Source organism: Pelecanus crispus, chromosome 16 (assembly GCF_030463565.1).
Source record: "Pelecanus crispus isolate bPelCri1 chromosome 16, bPelCri1.pri, whole genome shotgun sequence".
Lineage (NCBI taxonomy): Eukaryota > Metazoa > Chordata > Aves > Pelecaniformes > Pelecanidae > Pelecanus > Pelecanus crispus.
Genome location: NC_134658.1, coordinates 8,268,999 through 8,288,979, shown reverse-complemented (window position 1 = coordinate 8,288,979; position 19,981 = coordinate 8,268,999). Strand labels below are relative to the sequence as shown.

Below are 19,981 nucleotides of genomic sequence, written 5' to 3'. Positions count from 1 at the left end.
GAGGCTTGCAACAAGGCTGAGGCCTGGCTGAAGCTCAGGACAGGGGTGCTGCCGGCTGCGGGGAGCGTGGCAGGGGCTGGCGCCAGGGCTGGGCACGGGGAGAGGGGCCGCGGTGCCGCAGCCGGCACGGGGCTGGGCTGAGCAGGACCTGCCGTGACCGTCCTGGCGCAGGCTGACTGTGCCCGTCTGGGGAGCGTCCACGGGGATGTTACACCTTGGCAAAGGTTACGTTAAAATAAAAATAACCCGGTGCCGTTTGTCACCCGGCGCCTGCAGCCAGGTCAGCAAAAGGCAAAGAGCTGCCGCAGCTCCCGCTCCGTCGGCATTGCTGCCCCACAAGCGGGGCAGCCCCAGGGCCGGCGGGGTGCGGGGACCCAGGATGGCAGAGCTGGTTGTGGGGCCGGGCAGGGGGTCCTATGGGGTGCCGCGGGGTGCCGCGGCCACGGGCTCGTGGTGCTGCCTGCGCCCGGCTCGGGAGCTTCTGCGGGGGAACAAGCTTTTGATATAAATACCTTTTTGCTCAGCACACGACCTACTTTCCAGACAATGCCATTAGCCTCCCGACTCCCTCGTTCATCTTTTGCCGTCCTCCCCCAGCCCGCCCCGTGGCGGCACCCGCGCCGGCGCTGCGTGCCCGGCCATGGCGTGGCGAGGCAGGATGGGCGCCCGGCTCGGTGGGACCATGGGGACCCCCGTGCTGGGGCTCAGGGCCAGCCGGCAGCCCCGTCCCCTTGGCTGGCAGGGGGTTCTTGCTGCCTGGCCCCTGCCCCTGCTCTGGCTTTGCAGGGGGTAGCTGGGTACCCTTGGGGGGTCTCTCCACCCCGTCCCGGAGGGTGCTGAGCTCCGTCATCCCTTCCTGCTGCTCCTAGCCCTGTTCTCTAGCCCAGTCTGTGCCCTGGCTGGCAAACAGACTCGGCCAGGGACCACCTTGTTGGGGACATCCTTGTCGGGGCGGGGGGAGCACGGTGAAGCAGGCAGCAGCCAAGCGCTGGCTCTGGGCTGGCCCACGGGCAGCCTGCGGGGGCCAGGGCCCCTCCTGAGCCCACCCGGAGCATCCCTGGCACTGGGGCCACGCACGTGGTTCATCCGGGGACGATCCCGTGGGAGCTTCCGCGTGGCAGCAGAGGCTGTGCTGCACAGTTGGCAGCTGGCGAGCGGCTGGTGGGATTAGGGGCAGGTTGGGCAGAAGGTGCCCGGTCCCACCAGTGTGGGGCTGCCTGGTCCCACTGGCCCCCAGTTTTCCCCTGGCATCGGTTTTCCCCTGAAAGCTGGAAATGCCTCCCCGGTTGGCAGGGCAGCCCCTGGGCCCACCACTTGCACACCTCCACGCGCCCCCGGGGCTGAGCCTCCCCTCCTCCCCTGCAGCTAAAATTAAATATTCAATTTGTATTGCTGGTAAATCCTGTAAATCTCTTTTATCTCTAAGCTCTTGTAGCAGGAATATCGGTGGTGTAATCTCTGCAGGGGCCCATCCCGCCGCCCTTCGCAGCTCCCCGGCTTGGAGCACGCTCCCTTTTCCCCACGTCTCCCCGTGGGACGCTTCGGAGGCTGACGGCAGAGCGGGACCGTGGTGCTCACAGCAGAGCTCCCCGTGGCACCCGTGCTGCCCGCTGCGGGCCGAGGGCGTGCGCCATCCCCACGCTGCCTGTGACGGGGATGCCAGTGCCCGGTGACCGATGTCCTGCCGGAGTGCTCCCCGTGCCCGCAGCTCGGCAGCCGCGTACCCCCCTTGCTCTGCCCCCGCGCTGGGCCTGCGCTAAGAGCATTGTGCAGAAGTACGTATTTAAATATTTAGGTTCTCATCAGCTTTGCAAATTAAGCCCATCCATTAAGCGGCAGTTTGGGTCCTCCACTGGTGCGCTGGGCTGTGCCCTGCCCCGGGCTCGCTGTGCCCATCCCAGCCCTGGCCGCAAGGGACCCCGGGGGCGGGATGCAGCCTGGGAATGGGGCATGGCCCGGAGCATCCCTGCCAGCGCAGGCACCAAGGGCTCTGCTTCCTTGCCATTCCCAGGCCCTGCTTGCTGGAAACCCTGGCCCCTGTGGCCCCGCTGCGGGAGGAGCTGTGGGACAGGGCGGCGTTGCAAAGGGAACTGGTTGGGATGGGTGCTATTTGAGGCCGGAGCGGAGGGTGCCGCATGCCGGGGAAAGCAGGGCGTGGAGAAACGCCGGTGGCAGGCGGGAGCCCTGGCATGGCTGAGTGCCTGGCGGGAGCGCAGCCGGGGATGGAAGGGCCAAGCCCGCCCAGGGGCTCGGCGGGGACAGGCAGGGGCCGGCCAGAGATCATTGCTGCTGCCATGCTCGGCGCTAACGCCGTGCCGCCCTGAGCTCACCAAAGCAGCTTTGGAGCGATCGCCGGCTTAAGTCATTACACCGCGTGGCCGGGAGATAAGTGCCTTTCTAAGCCCAGGCAGCATGGCCCGTCTTGCCAATGGGGTGGGCTGCGTGTGGGTGCGGAGGGCGAAATGGCACGGCCCAGGGGGTTCATCCGGCTCCTCTGCCAGCCGGGGGCCCTGGCACAGCCGCCAGCACTGGGGGGGCTGCCATGGCCCCCAGATGCCTGCAAAGGGTCCTAGGGTGGGGGCAGGTCCAACTCCTGGGGGATGCCCAGAGCCCACCGCCCGCCTGGGGCTCCACTGGGCACTGGAGCCAGGTGGGGACGTGGGCAGAGCCCCCAGGGCGAGTGCGGCGCGGGGGGACGCCCCTGCTCGTCCCTTCCCTTTGCTGCGGGTGAACAGTGGGCGCGTTGGTCTCACATCGGCTCTCCGTCCCGCCAGGCTCCGCGGGGTCACCTGCGTGTCCCCCCTTTCCACCAAGCACTGAGGGGCACCGGGGGAGCGTGCTGGCTGCTGCCAGCCCCAGGCAGCGCGGGCAGATGTTGAGCGTGTCCGTGGAAGGGAAGCTGTCCGTGGGCATAACCGGTGATGGGTGCTCATCCGTGCGGCGCAGCGCCCATGAACCCTGCGCCAGCTGGCTTGGGGTGGGGTCCCCAGGGCCCTGTGTGGCCTGGGGGTCTCCCCCGGATGGTGTCCCGGCTCAGTCGGCTGCACTCCTGCTGCTCTGGCCGTGGGGTCCCACCTCCGGCAGTCGGCTCCCCGGGTGCTGTGTCCCGGCTCCCGTGGGCAGGATGAGCAGCGCTGCGGGGCCGAGGGGGCCGGAGGTGCCTGTGCCTTGGGGTAGCTCACCCCTGCCCACCCTGCCTCTGCCCATGCCCGCCTGGGAATGCTGGCACAGCCCCTTCCCTATGCTGCCTCTTTCCTTCTCCGCCAACTTGTTTGCAGGCTCTGGGCGCTGGCCCCAGACGCTCCCCCCTGGTACAGGGCTTTTGAAGAAGTGGCTCTTCCGCCAAGATCCAGGTTTGGGCTTTGCAGGGATGGAGCGCCAGCCTCCCTTCTCTGCTGGCTTTGCCCCGGCAACCCCGGGATGCTCCGGCTCCCCCGCACGCCCCGGCACAGGAGCAGCGTGGCTCTTGCCCCAGGGTAACCGGCTCCAGGGAGCAGGGTGTCCGGGCGGGCGGTGCTGGGCTGCGTGTGCTGTGCGGGGCGGGGGGTCCCGCCTCCCCCGCGGCGGTGGCAGCCGGAGGCCCCTGCGTTGCGGCGGGGAGTCCCGGTGCTGGCGGCCATGCCGGGATCCCTGGCAGCTGGGGCGTGTCGTGGCTGTATTTCCTCGCTCTGCTCCAAGAGTAATTGCTCAGATGGGGACTTGGGGCAACTCCCATCCCTCTCCCGGCATGGTAATGAGTCAAGAAGACTCAAAGACAAATGGCTCATTAAGAAGCAGTGCTGCATTGCAGGATTTTTCATCCCACCAACCGCTGCATCAGCAGAGGCAGCACCTCTCGCACTCGCTCTCTCCTGGAGAAGGAGCTGTCAGGCAGCCGGGGCTGGTGCCAAAATTAATCATGTGCTTAATAACCTGCCCCTCCTGTCGAACGGCCTGTCCTCAGCCTCCCCGCGCGCGGAGTGGGGCGGCAGCGCTGGGCTTGCGCCCTGGGGCACGAGAAGTTTGGTGCCCGGGAGGTGCCGGGGACGTGCCAGGGCAGGGCTGAGCCAGGGGAGATGCCCCCGGCATCGGGGTGCCAGGGCCCCCCAGCCCAGCTCCATCAGGGTGCTGGCCGTGCCCCAGCGCGATGCTGCCGGCCCCTCTCGGCGGCCTCGGTAAACATTTCTCGCTCTGCTCACATTTGCAATTCTTCCGCTGGTGTTTGTTCTTCATGACTTCTTAAAAACCTCGCCTCACCCCTTATTTACAGCGATGGCCGGTTGGCTCCTGCCCCTCACAACCCTCTCCGGGCAGCGCTCGCCCGCTGCCTGCTCGGTTTTCTTTCATTAACAGATTTGATTTCCTGATTGCGTTGAGCACGTTTGCTGCGATCTTTGCATCCTGCTCCTTCCCCGTTCCCTGGCCAGCCCGTACCTACCGGGGTGAGGAACCTCTCCCTAAGACACTCTCTTCCCTGCCTGACACAACTAATGAACCATCAGTGAGCTGCTTTCAGCTAATCAACTTTTAAGAAAATAATGACTCGGTGCAGAATTATGTACTAAATTAGGCGATCTCTTACTAAGCCCCCTTTTTTTTTTCCAGGCTGAGTAAATTTTACTAATACAGCCTAATAAAATAACAGAGCAATTAGTAATAAAATAAAATGTTTGCTTTCTACAATCCTTCTCGCTTACAATGAGTTGGGAAAAAGTAAATAGATTAAAAGCATGGTGGAAACGACCTGGCGGTATTCCATATTTATTTTCTTCCAACGACCGTAGATCAAATTTGCTCAGCTCCTAAGTGGGAAGACCACTTTATTTATTTTTTTTTTTCCAGGCTCCAGCTTGCGCGTGGTGCCGGGCGCTCACGCTGCGTGTTTGTTCTCTCCTGCTTTCATCCCCAGCCATAAAGATCCCCAGCAGGACCTGCGCTGGCAAAACCTCGTGCTAATTTGCAAAGCAGAACGGGCCGAGCTCGCGCCTCTGCCGGGCCGGCAGCTGGAAAAAAATCCCTTTGCTCGCACCGGAAAGCCGGGGTGGCGGGAGGAGGCTTTGTGGAGCATATGGCCGGATCCGGAGCAAATCAAAGTCGATGGCGAGGCGGCCGCTGGGCTGGCTCTGGCGCCTGCTGGCAGGGAATTGCATAAGAAGATGGGGCTGGGGATGGTTTTGGGGCTAAGCTGGGCGAAACACGTGTCCGTGGCCGCGCGGAGCCGTCCCCGTCGCTGCCGGTGCAGGCAGCGCTGCCTACGGGGCAGCCTCGGGGGAGGAGGGAAGGCTGAGCCGCTAAAAAAATACACGGGGAGCGGGGTCAGGCTGCTTTTGGGGAGGAACACCCTTGCTCTTCCTGGGCTTCATCCTCCTCGTGTCGCTCCCCCAGAGCCTGCTTCTCCCCGGGAGACCCAGCGTGGAGGAGCCGCCGCCGGCCGGGGCCATGAGGACAGCATCCCCCTGAGCGCCAGGCGGTAAGTGCTGCCGAGGGGCTTCGCTGGCACCCCGGTGGGGGCCGCTTGGGAAGGGTGGGGGGCCGGGACCCCCTGCGCGCGCAGCCATCGACCCCCAGCACTCGGGGTTTGACCTGGAAATCTTGGAAAGCCCCAGCTTTGCCCTGCGCCGGGGCGGTTTGCCGGGGAGCGGAACTGCCTCTGCCAAGTGCCCCTATGGGTAATTAAGTGGAGGAGGGGGCTGAATTTCGGCGTGGCCCGCAGTGCCAGGGGCTACGGGCCCCTCTCCTCGCTGCAGTGACCCTTGCAGCGGGGAGGGACGTGGTGGGAGCAGGCGTCAGAGCGAAGGTGGCGGTGGGGGAATTGCCGGTGGGAGTTTCTCCAGGCTTTGGATGCAATAAAGGCAAGAAGTGAGTTATTTGTAATGGTAATTATGCTCTTCCAGTTTATCCTAGCACATAATTGTGTGGGCGGTAGGTTCCACTGGTGGTAATTACCCTGGTGTTAAATGGCACAAAATTCAGCCGGGCTGGGTTTTTTCCCCCCCTTTTCGAGTCTGCGGTTCGGTGGCGCAAATCCCCTCCTTCCCGAGGGCTGCGTAGCGCCAGCGGCCTTCGGCGGGACGCAGCTCCGGCTCTCGGCCGCCGCCGTCTGCCCACGAGCAGTGCTCCGGCCGGCTCCCCTGACCCATGGGGCAGCCTCCTGCCTGCGCTGCCCACCCTGGCCGGGGGAGAGGAGTGGGCTCGGGGGCTTCTCCTGCCCTCTGCACGTGGCCATCGCCGCCGGGACATGGGGATGGGGACCCCAGGATGCGCTGCCTGTGCTGAGACCTGCAGGATTGCTCCCGACCCCTTCCCCATCCCCAGGGTGCCCATGGGGGGACCGGCCGGTCCCTGGCTAGGGCACCGGTGCCTGGGTGGCTTTGGTGAGCTGGTACTGGCTGGGCCCTGGCATCCTTCACCGTGGCACGTCCCCATCCTCTGCCCCAGCCCGCTGCTCTGCCACTGCCAGCGGCTGCGGGAGAGCTGCGGCGCTGCCTTGCCGGCGCGGCGGCGGGGCCCAGCTTTGTTTAATTCCTGCGCCTGCCGAGCACAAAAGCCCACCGGGCTCGTGGTGACGGGCTGCTCAGCTATTTTGACTCCTTCTTCCCGCTGCAGCAGCAATATTTGGATCAGCTGAGAGCTTCCCTCCCCAAGCGGGAGATGATAGCTCAGCCCGCGGAGGCAGAGCCTGGGCTGGGAGCCCGTCTGTCCGTCCATCCTGCTGCCGATTGCCAGCTCCATCCCGGGGCTGGGGAGGCAGCCCCCTCCCACGCTGCTGTGCCCGCTCCTCGTAGCAGCTCTCCCAGGAGGGGAGAGGCATTTCTTTTTGTAACGGGCCGCAGCATCCTTCGGTTGAGATGCAGCAATTAGGCAGCCTCGTTAGAGCAGGAGCGAGATTGTGAGGGCGGGGGGGAGAGGCGCAGGACCCAGCCTTGAAGCCGGGAAGGAAGGCAGCAGCGGCGGCTTATTAGGGCAGACGCGTTCCCCGGGCGCTGCCGCGGCCCCGTCTGCTGCTCCCCGCCAACGTGCACATCGCCGCCCGCCCCCGCGCCCCTCGGGCCCTCCAGCCCCTCTGCCCCCCGGGGCTCCTCGGGGCGCACGGCCCCCTCCCTCCCCACGTGTCCCCAGCCCTCCCGGTGTTCCTGGTTTCCAATCCCCATGTGTCTGACAGACCCCACGTGCCACGGGGACATCCCACGGTCACCTTTCCCTGCAGCCGGCCTCGGAGACGGGCTGCCCACAGCACCCTGCCCAAATATGATAACAAGAGCATTAACGATGCCTGTTAATTAGCCAAGCTGCACAGGAGAATAAGTAATTTCCTCATGTACAGTCATACCAAAGTCAGAGCCTTTGAGGGACCGTAAGGAAGACAAACCTCCACGGATGCGCGCAGCTCCGGCGGCCGGCACGGGGCTCAGCCTGGCTCGCCGCCGTCCGTCCGTCCTGCGTCTGTGTGGGGATGCCCCACACGCAGCGGAGCCGTCTCCGCTCCCTGGCTCTCCATCCACGGGGGCCGGCGGGGCGGCCGGTCGTGGGTCTCCATCCGCAGTCGGGCACCACGGCCGGGGCTGTGCGGGGAGGACGGGCTGGATGGAGACATCAGAGCGCGGCCCCTGCCGTGCCCTGCAGCAGCTCATTAACGGCTCTGTGAATCGCAACGGCTGAAAATCTCAGCCAGAACCGTTTTCCTAATGGAGAAACACTTCATAATATTTGGTTTCGGAGAAGAAAACAAGTTTCTGATGATGGCAGCATGTCCTCCCTCGCCGTCTGCAGGCCCCGCGCTGCCTGCATCGCTGCTGGCGGCACCCTCCCCTTCCTGCTCCCCCCTTGGCGCTGCCCCCTCCAAGCAGCCGAGCCAGGGGTGACCCCGGGTGCCCGGCCCTGGCACCGTGCCCCCATCGCCCTGTGGACAGCCAGGTTTCTGGCACTCCAGCCTGGCTTCATGTGGGCTCAGCCAGGGCCAGATCCTGCCCTGGGAGCTTCCCAGCCCCCTCGGTCGGGTCCTGCGGGACAGCCCCAATGTTTCAGCAGCAGTGGGATGCAGAGGGGAGCGTGACGCTGTGCCTGTCCCTGTCCCCACAGATGAGCCCGCAGGGACAACCCTGCAGGATGCCGAGGCTACGGGGTGGGTGCTGACACCATGAAGGGCTACCATGGGGAGCGTAGCCAGGTACAGCCCTCCTCCGGCCACCGCTGCCGCTGCATCCCAGAGGACTGCGAGCATCCCGCCGACTACGTCCAGCACTGCCCCGAGAGCCGGCTGCCGTACCTCCTCAGCCCCAGCGAGCCGTGTTCCCTGGAGCATCCCTACTGCCCGGTGCGGAGCCCCGGCGTGGCCAGCGAGTGCCTGGGCGAGCCCCTGAGCGAGCCGCCCTCCGCCAGCGCCAGCAGCACCTTCCCAAGGATGCACCACGCGCAGCAGCCCTACGACTCCTGCGACGAATGCATGGCGACCGCCCACCCCGCCAGCAAGATCAACCGCCTGCCCCCCACGCTGCTGGACCAGTTCGAGAAGCAGCTGCCGCTGCACCACGACGGCTTCCACACGCTGCAGTACCCGCGGGCCGGCGGCGCCGAGCCCCGCAGCGAGAGCCCCAGCCGCATCCGCCACCTCGTCCACTCCGTCCAGAAGCTCTTCGCCAAGTCCCACTCCCTGGAGGCGCCGGCCAAGCGGGACTACAACGGCACCAAGATGGACGGCCGCGGGGACAGCTACCACCACCACCACCACCACCACCATCACCACCACCAGTCCCGCCACGGCAAGCGCAGCAAGAGCAAAGACCGCAAGGTGGACTCCCGGCACCGGTCCAAGATGATGGGCTGGTGGAGCTCCGACGACAACCTGGACAGCGACAGCAGCTACATGGTGTCCGGCCGGCACGCCGCCGACCAGGGCACCCAGTACTGTGTGGACGCTCCCGAAAGTGCCTTCAGAGACTTGACCTTGAAGAGTCTAAAGGGCGGCAGCGAAGGAAAATGCCTGGCTTGTGCCGGCATGTCCATGTCTCTGGACGGCCAGACGCTCAAGAGGAGTGCCTGGCACACCATGACCGTCAGCCAGGCCCGCGAAGCCTACCCCAGCGCCGGCAGCACCGAGAAGACCTTGATGCTTCAGGAAGCAAAGGCCAAAGACCGAGGGTACCAGTACCTGCAGGTGAGGGGCCAGGCAGGGTGGGGGGCTGCGGCCAGCGATGCCATGGGGCGAGACGGGGCTGGGACCCTCCATCCCAGCAGCCCGGCACGCTGTGGGGATGCTCCAGCTCCACTCCATGTCTCCGGCACCTACGCCCCGTCCCCGGGGGTCCCGCGCCGGTCCCCACTGTCCCCTTGCTGGTAGTGTGAAGCCCCATCTGCCGCCTCCTGCCCCGTGCCCGCTGGATTTGGGGTCAGACCGGCTTTGTCAGCTTGGAGCTGCCGGTGGCTCCGCACCCGCTCCCTCCTCACGGCTTTTATCCCGCTTGTGCCTGGCCGGTTGCCACCGCCTGCCTCTTCACCAGGCTCCCTTCTAGGTCATCCCCCCTTCCAATTAAAAACTAATTAACTCTTCTCTCCCTTTCCCGGGGGAAGGAGACAGGGAACGGGAATGCCGTGCTGGCCAGGGGCGGGGGGCAGCCGGGGCCCCTCTCTGCCAGCAGCGGGGGCATCGGGGCAGGGTGCTGGCCCCACTGCCCTCCCTGCGGGGCCTGGGGGACACCGTCCCCCTGCCACAGCGCGGTGAGGACCCCGTGGTGCTGGCGTCAGCGGTGCGTGGCGGGACTGGCAGCCACTACATCAGCTGGGCGGCTGCACTGGCATGGGTGGGATTTGGCCCAGCCGTGCCTGCTGGGGGGGCTGCGAGGTGGGAGCGGCTGCGCTGCCCCGCGTTTTGGGAACGGCTCCGCACGGGGCACGGGGAGCTGTGGCTGTTAGGAGGGATCAGCTCTCCTGGATTTAGGGGCTTTTGCAGGGGGTCAGAGCCCCCAGGGCCTGTCCCTGCAGCTCCGGGGTGCCATGGGGAGGGCAGGGGAGCCATGCCAGCACGTGCGCCAGCCTTGGGCCATGCACATGTGCTGGGTTTGGGCCATGCATTCACGCCAGGCTTGGGCTGGCACGTGCCATGTGGCAGGCGCAGGTCTCGGGTCTGTGTCCCGGCCACGGAAGCCCGGCCACCGCGTCCTCCCACGCTTGCCTCCTGCCCCAGGTGCCGCAGGATGAGTGGAGAGGGTACCCAGCGGTAGGCAAGGACGGGGAGATTCCCTGCCGGCGGATGCGCAGCGGCAGCTACATCAAGGCCATGGGCGATGAGGACAGCGCCGACTCAGACGCCAGCGCCAAAGTATCGCCCAGGGCGGCCACGCGGCGAGACAGCTACCGCCGCTCCTCCAGCGCCGACCAGGCCAGGACCAAGTAAGGGCTGTCGCCTCCCAGCCCCGTCTCAGCACCGTGGGCGGCAGCGGGGCCGTGGGCTGGGGCTCCCCGGGGGCTGTAGCTGCCCTTGGTGGGCACCGGTGGGGCTGCGCTGGGCTTCGGGGTGGGACCCGCTGCTGCAGCCACGAGCGAAGCTTGGGGAGGAGAGGCACGTTCAAAAGGAGACGACTGGGACGTGAACCCGTCCTGGCAGGTGACAGGCTGGCTCTTCATCCCCGGCTCCGCTGTGTACCCCTCTGGCTGCCCGTGCTGCTGGGGGACAGGTCTGTACCCCCAGGACAGTGTTTTGGGGCAGTTAGGAGAGGGGACAGCGGCGGCGGCCGGCAGGAGCATCGCTGTGGCTGCATTTCCGAATGCTCTGCTTGAATGTGTTGCTTTTGGTGCGATCCCTTCTATTCCCACTGTCTCTCATTAGGTTTGCAAGTAGGCACTATTCTGATTCATATATCTGTAACTGTCCCAGCTGCTGCACGCCACCGCGAATGCTCCCGCGGGGACAGGGCTACGGGCGTTCCTTCACCACCGGCCAGGTAGGGTGCCGTGTCACGGGTGCCATGGGGCGGGTTGGGGCAGGGGGGGTGGCGGATGCTCCTCCGAGCATCTCCTGCCCCGCTCGACTCCGGCCCCGGCCTCACCCGCTGCTCTCCTCAGATCAACGACGAGCTCAACCACCAGTTTGAGGCCGTCTGCGAGTCGGTTTTTGGCGAGGTGGAGTCGCAGGCTGTGGAGGCGCTGGACCTGCCCGGCTGCTTCCGCATGCGGAGCCACAGCTACCTGCGGGCCATCCAGGCGGGCTGCTCCCAGGACGACGACTGCCTCTCGCTCTTCTCCATGTCGGCCCCCGCCGGGCCGCCCATCACCAGCAGCATCCTGAAGCCCAGCACCTGTGAGTCCCCGGGGGTGGTGGGGGCTCGGCTGCGCGAGGGACCCCCGCGTCTCCCCACCTGCTTGCCTGGGGACCTGCTGCCCCCCGCTCCTGCCCCCGGCCCCGTGCCGCTCCGGCACAGGGCGTCAGCATCCTGCTCAGGGCACGAGCATCCCGCTCATGGCTCAGTCACGGTCGGGGGGCTGCTCTGTGCCCCCAGCACCCGTCTGCCATTCCCTCCTTCCCTCCGCTTCTTTCCCTATCTCTGTCCCTTGCTGGGTGCTGCAGCAACTGGGCCATTGTGGGTCTGGGGGTGGTTTCTGATCCTTTTCTGGGGATAAACCGGCCAAACGATCCCTCTGAGCTCCAGCCCGGACCTCAGCTGGCTGAGGTGCAAACCCTGGGGGGCGGCGAGCCCCGCGCTGTGGGAGGAGGTGGGCACCATTCCCCCAGGGCCCCCATTCGCGGTGGGAAATGAGCAAGTGTCTGTGTTTTCACGTGCCTTTTCATCCTGCGCCTCTCCCACAACAGCCTTCAGTTACAGAAAAGCTCCACCTCCCATCCCTCCAGGAACCAAAGCCAAACCCCTCATCTCCGTCACGGCGCAGAGCAGCACCGAGTCCACCCATGAGAGCTACTTGCCCGGCGAGGTCTCCCGCAGCCCCGCCTGGTCCAAAGATGCCGCGGCCCGTTGCAACTCGGCCGAGAGCCTGGAGAGCTCCAAGGTGACGGCCGTGGCCCTCAACCTGCCGCCGGTCCAGCCCCGCGCCGCTCCCAAGCCCTCCACGCTCATCATCAAGGCCATCCCCGGCCGGGAGGAGCTGAGGAGCTTGGCTCGGCAGCGGAAGTGGCGTCCCTCCATCGGCGTCCAGGTGGGCTTTGCTCCTCCCCGCGGGCTGGGAGCCAGCTCCGAGCCTGCCCGAGTGGCGTGGGCGACGCTGAGCCCCCACGCCGCATCTCGGGGCTGCCCTCCAGCGCTGTCCCTCTGCCCCTCGGCAGGTCGAGGCCATCTCCGACTCGGACACGGAGACCCGGAGCCAGAGGGAATTCCACTCCATTGGAGTGCAGGTGGAGGAGGACAAAAGGTACCGCGTGGCCGGGCTGGGCTGAGACCTGCCGCGCTCGCTGCACCTGGGGATTGGGTGCCCCTGGGGCTCCCTGAGCTGCCCCGCAGCATCTTTTCCCTCTCTCCTCCAGCTGAGCCCCCCAGAGCTCAGCACCCGGGCCGGCTGCCCACACCTGGGGCAGGATCTGGCCCACCCATTGCCCTCGCACCTTGCATACTGCCCGGGGAAGGGGCTCCCCTGCTCCCGCCCGGCGCTCGGGTCTCCTTCGCTGAGGCTCAGCCCTGGGGTTTGAACCCGGCCCAGGTGCAGATGAAACCTCTGGGCTTTTCTGCAACAGCACATGACATTTTGGCCGGGGCGGGAGCGCCATGTGCCGGGACCTGCACGGCCCGTGGGAGGGGAGCTCCGGCAACGTGCCCATGCAGCCCCGGTGCACACTCCTCTCCATCCTCGGTCCAGCGCCGGTAGCCATGGAAACGGGCTAAGAGCAGAGGAGATGAGGCACCCGTGGGCTGCAGCTGCTCGGGGTTGTCCCCGTGGCCCCAAATGCTCAGGGGTCCAGACCAGCGTCCTCAGCCCCATCCTGCCGGCGGGCACCCCTTACCCTGCCCGTGCCTGTGCCCGGCGAGGGGACGAGGCAGCCGGGCTGTCCTCGCTGGCCCTGAGGGTCCCCACGCGCTCTCGCTCTCCCCAGGCGAGCGCGTTTCAAGCGCTCCAACAGCGTGACAGCGGGCGTGCAGGCGGACCTGGAGCTGGAGGGCTTCGCTGGCCTGGCTGTGGCCACCGAGGACAAAGCCCTGCAGTTCGGGCGCCCCTTCCAGCGGCACTCCTCGGAGCCCGAGTCCGGCCGGCAGTACGCGGTGTACAAGACGGTGCACACGCAGGGGCAGTGGGCGTACCGGGAGGACTACCAGCTGCAGTACGACACGGTGGAGGTGCCCCGGCGGGATGCCTGGATGGAGCGGGGCTCCCGCAGCCTCCCCGACTCCGGCCGCGCCTCCCCCTGCCACCGCGATGGGGAATGGTTCATCAAACTGCTGCAGGCGGAGGTGGAGAAGATGGAGGGCTGGTGCCAGCAGATGGAGAGGGAGGCCGAGGACTACGACCTGCCGGAGGAGAGTGAGTCGGGGGGATTTGCGGGGTTGGGAGGGGCTGGGGCTCCCACGGGGCTGGGGGGGCACAGCCACGGTCCTGCAGTGCTCCCACCTTGGGACCACCTTGGAGCATCTCCCCTGCCAAGGCTAAAGAGGTTGGGTGGGGGCAGGAAACACTGGGAAACCCTCGGGGATTAGCGGGGTCCAGGGGAGTGAGGAGACCCCGTGCAGGTTGGGGGGATCCGAGCTGTCCCACTGCCCTGAGGGGGTGCAGGTCCCCGCTGCGCAGGGGAGAGGCTCCGTGCCCCGTGGGAGCGCTGACCGTCCGCTCTCCCCCCGCCAGTCCTGGAGAAGATCCGGAGTGCCGTGGGCAGCGCCCAGCTCCTCATGTCCCAGAAGGTGCAGCAGTTTTACCGCCTCTGCCAGCAGAACATGGTGAGTGCAGCGGTGCCATGGGGTCAGCCATGGCGGGCGGGGAGTCTCGTACCCTTAGCCGGTGGAAAAGGGACTTTGTAACGCGCTGGGGGGGAGCCAGCGAGCCCCCCGGCAGCGTGGGGTGGGATGGCCTTGTGGCCAGCAGGGCTGATGGCCTGCGGGCGGCCGTGGGTGACGCGCTGTCCCTCTGTCCCTGCAGGACCCCAACGCGTTCCCTGTGCCCACCTTCCAAGACCTGGCCGGCTTCTGGGACCTCCTGCAGCTCTCCATCGAGGATGTCAGCATGAAGTTCGCGGAGCTCCAGCAGCTCAAGGCCAATGGGTGGAAGATTGTGGAGCCCAAGGTAAGGGCAGGGCTCTGCCGCTGGCACTTGTCCCCTGTCACCTCTCCCTCCCTTCTCCCTGAGCACATCTGTGCCCAAACCGCTGCTGCCGGGCTGTTGCTGGCGACTGCTTTGAGCAAACACTTGAAAAACAAAGATCCGGGAAAAATGAGGCTAAAGAAGGGGCTGCTCCCCCGCCGCAGTCTCGCAGCCGGCTCACTGGGCGTTTCTGGGCAGTGCTGCCTGCAAAGGGCCAGGCAGGGTCTCGGCGCAGGCAGGGACAGGGCACCGCGGGCGCCTGCATGCCCGTGCAGACGGACAAAGGGACACTCAGCCCTGCCTCGTGACTCGCTGCGGTGCAGGAGGGGCACGGGGCCATCTCGCCGTGGTTTTGGCTTTGCCACCCACGGCAGCGCTGTGCACGAAGGTGCACGTGTCCCGCACGCCCGCTGGCTGTGCCAAGCCTGCCGGGACACCCGTTCCCTGGAGGTCCCGGCCTTGCGCCCATCCTGAAGCCCCCGTTGTCTGTGCAGGAGGAGAAGAAGGTGCCTCCCCCGATACCAAAGAAGCCGCCGCGCTCCAAGGTGCATCCGGTGAAGGAGCGTTCCCTGGACTCGGTGGACCGGCAGCGGCAGGAGGCCCGCAAGCGGCTCCTGGCAGCCAAGCGAGCTGCCTCCTTCCGCCAGAGCTCAGCCACCGAGAGCGCGGACAGCATCGAGATCTACATCCCCGAGGCGCAGACCCGGCTGTGACCGCAGCCTCCGCTTTTCTATCCGGACTGGACGGCGCGGCCGTAGCTCACTGTGATGGGGGGCCGCGGGGGACACCCTGGGGCAGCTCTTGGCCCCACTCACAGCTTCTCTCTTTTCTATCTTAGACCTTTCGTGGATCCGACGGCGGGTGAACGCAAGCCCGGTTCTGCCCCCTCCCATTGCCCCTGCCCGCATGCCCCTGCCAGCCTCTCCCGGGGTCCGGGGCTCTCCCTCCCTCTGCCCTCCCTGGGACCGCGTCCCAGCTCTCTGTCCCCTTCCCACCCCCCCAGCCCTTCTGCACCCCCCCCAGCCTGCGTCCCAACCAAAAGAGAGGTGACCCTCGGCCCCCGGCCCCGCCAGGCTGGAGGGGAGGGGGCTGCAGGCAGGCCCCCCCGCCTCTCTGTACTCAGTGCAATCCCCCCACGCGCAGCGGGGACGGGCCCCCCAGCCCCGACCCGGCCGGAGCCCCCCCAGCCCCGCTCCCCAGCCCTGCCGGCACAAGGCTTTGGGACACGGCGGGGAGAAGGGGCTCCCCCGCGCTGCCCTGCCTGCCTCTGGCTCGGGTGCTGCGGGGGACCCAGGGCTCCCCCCCCCATACATATATAAATATAACCTGAGGAATAAACCAGAAACTACACGTGACCAGCGCTGTGTTCTGGCTGGTGGGACGGACCAGAGCAGCAGAACCCCCCCGGTCACGGCAAGCTGCCCCGCTTCCCTCGCACGGAGCATCGCGACGCGCTTCTCCCCATCCCGCTCAGCCCTCCTTCCCCGTCAGTCTGTCCCTCCATCCGTCCGTCCTTCCTTCCCTCCTGCCAGCCTGGAGTCTGGGAGCACCTCTGCAGCGTGGCACTGCCCGGGGACAGGGGACACGGTCCCCCCGTGCCTCGCCGCCGGTGGGAGCCGCTTCCCTGGTGTGCGAGCAAGGCGGTAGCGGTGGGGAGACCCACCCACAGCCCGTTTGCGCCCACGGTGCCAGGGACCGCGGTGGCTCTGCCCCGGGCCGGGCTCGGTGCCGGCGAGTGGGACGGGAGCGTGGACATGGCCGGCAGCTGCCCCTTGAGTGCTGGGCTGCTGGCGATCACCCCGGGGGTCGCCCCTTCTCCCGGTGCCCCGCGGGGATGGGGGACCCCAGGATGGGGCTGTCGTGCGCCCGGTGCCCTGCGGGGCCAGGGGACGCCCCGGGGTGCTGCTGCTCCCAGCTCTCCCATCGCTGCGCACGGACCTGGGAGCAGGGTGGGGGGTCCCCAAAGGTCCCCTCCAGGGCGGAGCAGCGTGGCAGGGCAGGAGGCCGCATCTGCCCTGTCCCTGCCCCTGTCCCCATCCCCAGTCCCTCTCCAAGCATCCCGTCCCCCCCAGTGTCCTTTTTGGTGGCAGGAGGGGGTTGGACGCCATCCCTGTCCCCCACGCCAGCAGTCCCACGCAGCATCACCAGCCACCCCCCAGGCAGGGCCGGTGGGTGCCGGGTAGCTCCCGAAATCCGGGGCCAAACCTTGCCCAGGGCCCTCAGGCAGGGCGGCAGGATCAGAGGCAGCGGGGGGGGACCCAGCTCGTGCCCCCCAAGTAGCAGGGGGGCCCGGGGCCGAGCGGGGGGACGCCTCGCCGGGGGTCCCTCGCCCCGGGGGTCTGTTGGTGCTAAACCCCTCCGGGATGGCAGCACCTGCTCAGCCACCCAACGCCCTTTCCTACCCCGCTCCCCCCCCGCACCCCAGATTTAGGGACGTGCCTGGGAAGGGTCCCCTGGCCCCTGCCCTGGCCAGCGCCGTGCAGTGACCGTGACACGTGGCTCCCTTTTTATTGTAACGAACCGCCGCAATTAATAAAGACGACTTTGGTTACTCCAGGCTAGCGGCCACCTCTCCGTGGGGACACGGCCGGCATCGGGCTCGCCTTTCCCTGTCTGCTGTCCCTTCGTGTCCGTGGGGCGGGAGAGGGGTGTCCGTGGGGTGAGAGAGGGGTGTCTGTGGGGCGGGAGAGGGGTGTCCGTGGGGCGGGAGAGGGGTGTCCGTGGGGTGAGCGAGGGGTGTCCGTGGGGCGGGAGAGGGGTGTCCGGGGGCGGGAGAGGGGTGTCCGTGGGGTGAGAGAGGGGTGTCCAGGGGCGGGAGAGGGGTGTCCGTGGGGTGGGAGAGGGGTGTCCGTGGGGCGGGAGAGGGGCTCTCGCTGGGGCAGGAGCAGATCTCCCTGGGGGGGTAGCTGGGGCTGTCTTCGGGTCTCCCCGTGGATCTATCCCCATGGATCTCCCCATGGATCTCTACCCGTGGGTCTCCCCGTGGCTCTCCCTGTGGATCTCCCCGTGGGTGTCCCCATGGGTCTCCCTGTGGGTGCCTGCATGGCTCCCCCATGGCTCTCTCCCTGCGGGTCTCTGTCCCTACGAGTCTCTCCCCGTGGGTGTCCCCGTGGGTGTCTCCAGGTGGCCCTGTCCCCCCGCTCTCCCCGGGGGTATCTCCCCGTGACTCTCCCCCGGGGGTCTCGCCCTGTGGGTCCCCCCGTGGGCGTCTCCCTGTGGCCCTCTCCCCCCCTTGGTCCCCCCCTTGGTCTCCCCCTTGGTCCCCCCCGTAGGTCTCCCCACCGTGGGTTCCCCCCGTGGGTCCCCCCTCCCGTGGGTCCCCCGCCGTGGGTCCCCCCCCCCCCGTGGGTCCCCCCCGTGGGTCTCCCCGCGGGGCCGCCTCAGCCGGGGCCGCTCCTCCAGAGCCGCCGATCCCGCGCTGTCCGCCAGGGGGCAGCAGCGCGCCGCCGGGCCGCCCGGGCGCCGCTCTGGGCCGCGCCCCCGCCCGCCGCCGCTGACCGGAAGGGGCGGGGCTACGGCGGCGGCGGCCGGGCCCAGGTGAGCGGGGCCGCCCGGGGCTCGCTCCGGCTGCGGCTGCGGGGGAGCCCCGCGGGGGCCGGGCGGGGGTCCCGGCGCCTCCCAGGCGGGTCCCGATTCCCTGTGGGTCAGTGCTGAGGCCCCGGTGCGGCCTTGCCCGCTGGATCCTCTCCCGGGCGCTGCCAGCCCGCAGGCCCCGGGCGCCGCGGAGGGCCGGGCCCGGCCGGTGACCGCCGCGTTTGGGCCCCTGCCAGGCGCAGCCCCCGGCGCCATGTGGTCCGTGCTCTGGGCGGCCGTGCGCTCCAAGGCCCCGTACGTCACCTTCCCGGTGGCCTTCGTGGTGGGGCTGGTGGGCTACCACCTGGAGTGGTTCCTCCGCGGCCCCCCGCCGCCCGCGGCCGAGGAGGAGAAGAGCATCTCGGAGCAGCGGGAGGACCGCAAGCTGCAGGAGATCGCGGGCAAAGACCTGACCAAGGTGGTGAGCCTGAAGGAGAAGCTGGAGTTCGCCCCGCGGGCCGTGCTGAACAGGAACCGCCCGGAAAAGAGTTAATAAAGTTGGTTGGGCAACCGCGGTGCCCTGGAGCGACTGTGCCCGGGGCTGGGGCCGGCTGCTGGGGGGCTGTGTCCCACAGCACCGTGCTGGGGACTCCCTGGTCACCTGCACGTCTGGCACCAGCCCCCCCCCCCCCCGCTGCGGCGGCCCATTCCTGGGCAATGTGCGGTGCCTGCGGCTGCTCTTCGCTCTCCCGGGGCTCTCCGGAGGGTCAGGGTTTGCCCACCCCACGGATGCGCTCTAGACTCAGCACCCAGACCTCCTCTGTGGCAGAGTGGGCAGGGAGCTGCACTTCAGAGGCGGAGTGTGTCTGAAACTCATCGGCTCTCGGCCTGTCCCAGCCCCTGCACCACGAAAACCTCTCGGCCTGGTTCCACCCACATCTGCTTAGGTTTGGTTTCTTCCATGGCGTGAAGATAGAAGAAACTTGGACCTGAGGGACGTGGCGTGGGGGTCAGGCTAACCGCCTGCGGCAGGAGGGCCTGCCGTCCTGCTTACAGCTCTCCATGGCTCTTTGCGAACCCCGACCACAGCACCACGCTACGCGTTACGCCCACGGGAGCCTAAGCAGCGGTGGAGATCTCTGGGGAGCCCCTCTGCGTCATCCCCAGGCTTTGCAGCCACGAAGGGGGTCGGGGGGAGGTGGAAGTCCTGGCCCTGCTTCTGTCATGGAGTTCCAAGCGTGGTGGTGACTTTGGGCTGGTGTGTAGAGAGAGGGGAGATCTCTGCCCTGTATGGGAACAGCCAGAATAAACTTCTGTCAGTCCTTGGGCCTCTGTGTCTTCTGCATCGGCACCTGGCCCTAACCCTGGCTCAGAGCGTGTCTCTGCTCCCCGTGTTTTCAAGCAGCAACCCCTTCTACCACGGGAGACACGCCATCGTTGTCCCTGGCCGGGCGCTGACCTCGGGGCCTGGCAACAGGGTGGCGGGCAGGAAGGAGGGGGAGGCACCGAAATCCCAGCCCGTGCTGTGGTTGTGCCTCCCTCCCGGCTCCCTGAGCCACGTCATCTGCTTCCCTTGGAGCTCCTTATCTAGACAAGAAGGGCTGTGGCAGCGCTGGGTGGGGTCCCAGGGGATGGGGGGTCCCGCTGGGCTGCTGAGCAGGGCAGCGCGTGGCGGGAGAGGCTGGCAGCGGGCGCTGGAGACCAGTGGCCCGTGTCTCCTCCGGCCTCGGGCAGCACCAGCACCAGCAGGACCAAACCCCATGATTGCTGCCCAAGCAGGGCCAGCTGGTAACCCTGCCGCTGCTCTCTGCCGGCAGTGTGCCGGGGCCGTAGCTGGGGTTATCGCTGCCTCCTGGCTTGTTTTTTCCCTTGTGCCTTGAGCGAGGCCTCGTGCTGCCCCGGCCCAGCCTTCCCCTCCTCGGGACGATAAATCTGTCGTGTCTGGTGCAAAGCCCTGAGGTCAGCAGCCAGTTCAGCATTTCGCATCGCTCTGTCCTGCTTCCTCGGGGCCAGCTCCTGCCCCGCTGACAGCTTTACTGCCGGTGCTGCCCAGCTGTGTTTGCCTCCCGACCTGCTGTCCTTGGGCTGGATCGCTACCCTCCGGCCCGGCTCAGAGCCCGGCACTGCCGGGAACTCGCAGGCCTTTGCTGTCGCGGTGTGCGAGGGCAGCTGAGGCTGGGTTAGAAGGCGCAGGAGGAGTCTAGGGGCGATGCAAAGGCTGTCCCAGACCTGCCCCACTGCCGCATCTTGCACTCGCGGC

The 19,981-nt window shown here is 67.3% G+C and overlaps 2 protein-coding genes across 2 annotated transcripts; both read left to right on the top strand.

Annotated features, from left to right (window-relative positions):
• The first annotated feature begins 8,116 nt into the window (after nucleotides 1-8,116).
• Nucleotides 8,117-14,921, top strand: DLGAP3 (DLG associated protein 3). The gene is made up of 10 exons (XM_075722131.1): nucleotides 8,117-9,133; nucleotides 10,160-10,365; nucleotides 10,802-10,916; nucleotides 11,038-11,272; nucleotides 11,783-12,123; nucleotides 12,251-12,336; nucleotides 13,013-13,437; nucleotides 13,756-13,847; nucleotides 14,047-14,190; nucleotides 14,703-14,921. The coding sequence occupies exons 1-10, from the start codon at nucleotides 8,117-8,119 to the stop codon at nucleotides 14,919-14,921; spliced, it is 2,880 nt and encodes a 959-aa protein (XP_075578246.1).
• Nucleotides 14,922-17,995: 3,074 nt separating this feature from the next.
• On the top strand, nucleotides 17,996-18,395 carry SMIM12 (small integral membrane protein 12). The gene has a single exon (XM_075722170.1). The coding sequence runs from the start codon at nucleotides 17,996-17,998 to the stop codon at nucleotides 18,272-18,274; it is 279 nt and encodes a 92-aa protein (XP_075578285.1). The 3' UTR covers nucleotides 18,275-18,395.
• Nucleotides 18,396-19,981: the final 1,586 nt, after the last annotated feature.

What these genes read in the sequence shown, in the direction of transcription:
- DLGAP3 (XM_075722131.1), top strand. Translation starts at nt 8,117, where the DNA reads ATGAAGGGCTACCATGGGGAGCGTAGCCAGGTACAGCCCTCCTCCGGC. An exon ending in GAGGGTACCAGTACCTGCAG is followed by an intron (nt 9,134 to 10,159) that starts GTGAGGGGCCAG and finishes CTCCTGCCCCAG; the next exon opens with GTGCCGCAGGATGAGTGGAG. An exon ending in GGAAGATTGTGGAGCCCAAG is followed by an intron (nt 14,191 to 14,702) that starts GTAAGGGCAGGG and finishes TTGTCTGTGCAG; the next exon opens with GAGGAGAAGAAGGTGCCTCC.
- SMIM12 (XM_075722170.1), top strand. Translation starts at nt 17,996, where the DNA reads ATGTGGTCCGTGCTCTGGGCGGCCGTGCGCTCCAAGGCCCCGTACGTC.